Genomic DNA, 4,266 nt, shown 5'->3' with positions numbered 1-4,266 from the left:
CCAAAAGGTCACCTTTTTTAGCTTTCCATAACTTTCATATAATGTGAATGATTTTTAACAACAATAAGGTGAAGAGAAATGCTTTTCTTCATTTTCAGCCCAATTATATACAAAGAAAAATAAAGTGTTTAAAGTGCTGAAATTGAACATTTCACTCATAAACTAAAACATTAACAAAATAAAACATTTCCAAATAAAAGTGCTTGTACTTAAATGAAAAATCAAACTTAAACATTTCAAGTAAAATAAAAGTGGTAGTGCCCCCTCTGCCCCATCTGGTGCACACAGGCGGCCCTTATATTTCTGCGCAACGGCCCTGGACAGTGCTGTCCCTCTCCTGCGCCGTGCCGCACGGCTCTCAGGGCTCTACTTATCCAACACAGACTGGATAATTTCTCTACACGCAGTTTTTCCTTACATAAAAATAATGATCTTTATGATGAGGATGGAGTACAGTCACGATGAAGTGCAGGAGATCCGAGTGCTTATAATGCACTGGGGGAAACCCTGGAGATGCTGCACTTGTGAAAGAAATGTATGTTTTCACCCGAGCAGCGTCAGGTGCACCAGTGCAAGTGGAGGGAGTTGAATATTTTGGTCTGGAGCCTGTTATACATCCATGGTTGCAAGTCGTAAAGTAAAATATTAAAACAGTTAGGTGTTATATCTCAAATTGTGTTTTGCAATGCAGCACTATTGTAATGATGCATATAATTAACATTTAACATTTCTTATTATGTTAATGACAGAGATTTGTCATTACTATTTATAGGTGCACTAAAGTGTGTCTCCTGACTGAAATGCTGACTCATGTTTTCCTCCCCCCTTCTCTTTCAGTCTCAGGTGCTTAGTGACTGCAGCCAGGCTGCCTGTCCCCTATCACCACCCGTCTCATTACCAGCCTTTGAAGTGAAGCCAGGAGTGTGAACCTCTCCCCAGCTTCAAAACTCCTCCCTGTCCCTCCTGCCACATTCACAGTCTCCCTGAAACATTCAATTTGTGGCTTCCAAGGACAAGCAAAGTCAAGGAGGATACCAGTATAAAGGCAATAATTAAGTCCTTTAGAGGAAAACTTGTACTACACGGGACCTAAACATGGGAAACCAGTTAACAGAAATTGCCCCCAACAGCCCGTTCCTCCCCAGCTTCCAGTCCCTGCATGTGGTTGTGATTGGTTTGGACTCTGCAGGGAAAACCGCGCTCCTCTACAGACTCAAGCTGCGGGAGTTTGTGGAGACAATCCCCACCAAGGGATTCAACATGGAGCGGATCAAGGTGCCAATGGGGAACACCAAAAGTAACAGCACCACCTTCCAGGTGTGGGATGTGGGTGGCCAGGACAAACTGAGGCCCCTCTGGAAGTCTTACACCAGGAGGACAGACGGGCTGGTGTTTGTGGTGGACGCAGCGGAGGTGGAGCGTATGGAGGAGGCCAAGGTAGAGCTCCACAGGATTGCCAGGTCTGCAGAGAACCACGGGGTCCCCATACTGCTTCTGGCAAACAAACAGGACATGGACGGAGCCATGTCATCTTCAGAGGTAATTACTTTAGCTAAATACTTTGTTGTTGTTTTTTCTCTGGTAATTTGCTGTTTTTTTATGCTATTATATACCAACAGCGCTAAAGGAGCTAATGCAGCTAACAGAGCTAACTGGTAAACGGTGCCTGGACTCTGGTGCCGCGGCACGTAAACATGACTTAACACATGTTTTCCAGACTTTCGCCATGGAAACGCGTCGTGCGTTAAAATGCCCAATACTAAATCAAATACTTTAAATAGAGTAACATTTTTCACACAAGACCAAGACTAAGAACTTAACCCTAACCCTTCATGTCGCATGCACCATGATACCACAACCTGCCACCACTGCTACAGGCTAATGAGCTTTTATTTACCCACTGCTTGACTGTAGTTTTATTGAGTTGGGTCAAGCTACACGATTTGTAGATATTACACACTTTATTGTCCTGTGTATCACATTACTTTTTTATACCAGTCACAACGAAGTGATCTTGCAGACACTAGAAGTTGGGCCAGATTTGTTAACTCACTGATTAAAAATGAGATGAGATTGCAGTAGGCAGTAGTTTTTTCACGTCTCTTCTTTTAGATAAGATTAAGATACTCTGATTATTGTAGTTGTATTGCACAACAGAACTTAGCTCACAGGCAGATCAACCACAATAGATAAGTACAAATGTAAATATGTGACAAAAGAAGAAATAATTAGGTTAATTTAAGTATTTAAATTAACCTAATTATACATCACACAATCCTAGTTTAATTCAGCTGCATTGTATTAACATATCGGAATCCAATGTGCGAATATGAACTTGTCTGTTAAGAGTAAATCAATTAACCATCCAACAAATAAATAGGGCTGCAGCTATGCAAAATTATCTATTTTTTTTAAATATTTTTAATTTTTTAAATTTGGTTTTAATCCGAATACTTGATTAATTGAGGACTAATCAGTAGAATACTCAATTACAAAAATATTCGATAGCTGCAGCCCTAGTAGGCTACATTAAATCAGCTAACATCAATGTTTACGTTACCGTGAGCTGGAAGCGTGAGCAGCCAGATGCCTTGGGCTCAGATGCTGAATCATTGAGGACGTGCTGTTGTGGTACGCAAGGCGTAGATTGCAGTGGTTACACTGCTCCTTGTTGGCTTCTTGTTTAAGCGTGAAATGGTCCCACACTTTGGACATTTTCTGCCTTTTACAGAAAGGCAGAAAATGTGCCAGCTGAAATCTGTATTTGCGGGGTGCGTCTGCTAAAATGGTCCGTGTGGAAAAATGAGCCCTGCACAGGCCACGCGAGATAAGAATTAAACGAATACTCGAGGCAGAGTTTTTGCCTCAAGGAATTTAATCGAGTTACAAAAAAGTAATCTTTGCTGCCCTACAAATAAACCAATCCAAGTCATGGACATATGACATGGAGGTGAATGAGTGTTGACAGCTCTTGTGTCTCTTGTGTTGCAGGTAGAGAAGGTGCTGGCCCTCCACGAGCTCAGCCCGTCCACGCTGCACCACACACAGGGCTGCTCGGCAATGGATGGTCAAGGTCTGCAGCTGGGCCTTGAGAAACTCTATGAAATGATCCTAAAGAGGAAGAAGATGCTGCGGCACAGCAAGAGCAAGAGATGAATTGGAAGTGGACTCACAGAGTGGGTGAAACCACAAGAGAAGGCTGACAACGCTTCACAAAAGCTGCATTGTTTTTGATTTCAGCGTTTCCTTCCTCCTGAACACTCTTCCCTCTCCTCACCTTCAGTCTTGAAAGGACTGCGGTACACAGACACAGCTCCAGAGGGAACAACGGAGAGAAAACCAGTGCAATATGTAACATATGACATTTTTCTTTGTACCATCACTCGTATAGACTTTGTAGTTCCAACAGAAACCTGCAGACTCTGAACCTCACTCACTTTCCCTCTCATCTTCATGTTGCATGATGTTCACCCTGCTCAGGAATAGCAAGCAAACACTTTTGTTGATCAAAAGAAGGACTAATTGTAACTTTTGATTAGTTGGAAAGTGTTTTGTAACACAGCGTGACATTTCCACACTTGACACACTGCCGAAAGCGGAATGCCGAATTTAGTTACACGCGTCTTTAAGGTCACAGTTGGGTGTGTTTCAGGGTTTGGGTAAATAGTTTTTACATTGTGTACATAGCGTTTTGTATGAAGCCCAATTTATACTTCTGCATAAAGTGCTCTGCATAGGTTACGCAGAGTCCTCTGCGTCGACGCAGAGCCTGTCGAAGAGCCTCTGCGTCGTCTCCGACTGCACAAAATATTTTTTAAGTGTCCGTCACTCCGTCAAGGGACAACGGAGACAGCAAGAGCTACGATTGGTCCTCAGGACAGGCTGAGCGAAGCTGCTCTGTGCCGGCTCACAGTGCGCACCGAGCGTCCACAGACACGGAGCTGATCCCCGCCGATAACGCCGCTGCCAAACTATAAATACGTCATATCTTAAAACACACAGCACCTGTTTAGACTCTAAATGGCGAATTTCTCGCCTCAAATTATCTTAAAACTGCGTTCCGTCACACAGAAAAGTGAGAAACGGCAACTGTTTCAACAACAACAGTCTTTCTCTCTCTTTCTCTCTCGGACACCATTGCTCACTGTAGCCAGAAGCACAACAACCTTGCGCAGCGACCCCTACTGATCGGGCAGGAAATTGCAGCGCGTGTACGTCACCACGACACAGAAGTATAAAGGCTCGAGGCGTCTCCGTGGTGACGCA

The 4,266-nt window shown here is 43.6% G+C and overlaps 1 protein-coding gene across 1 annotated transcript; it reads left to right on the top strand.

Annotated features, from left to right (window-relative positions):
* Positions 1–922: 922 nt before the first annotated feature.
* Positions 923–4,048, top strand: LOC310933254 (ADP-ribosylation factor-like protein 4D). Its single transcript, XM_083896689.1, has 2 exons — positions 923–1,539; positions 2,992–4,048. Exons 1-2 carry the CDS (start codon positions 1,096–1,098, stop codon positions 3,154–3,156), a joined length of 609 nt encoding a protein of 202 aa, XP_083752815.1. The 5' UTR covers positions 923–1,095; the 3' UTR covers positions 3,157–4,048.
* Positions 4,049–4,266: the final 218 nt, after the last annotated feature.

This window comes from Microchirus variegatus, assembly GCF_963457635.1.
Source record: "Microchirus variegatus genome assembly, chromosome: 10".
NCBI lineage: Eukaryota > Metazoa > Chordata > Actinopteri > Pleuronectiformes > Soleidae > Microchirus > Microchirus variegatus.
This window is presented reverse-complemented; position numbering and strand designations above follow the sequence as displayed.

Bases quoted from the DNA above. Each gene is read 5' to 3' on its own strand.
- LOC310933254 (XM_083896689.1), top strand. From the start codon at position 1,096: ATGGGAAACCAGTTAACAGAAATTGCCCCCAACAGCCCGTTCCTCCCC. The intron at 1,540-2,991 runs GTAATTACTTTA...CTTGTGTTGCAG, and splicing joins GAGCCATGTCATCTTCAGAG to GTAGAGAAGGTGCTGGCCCT.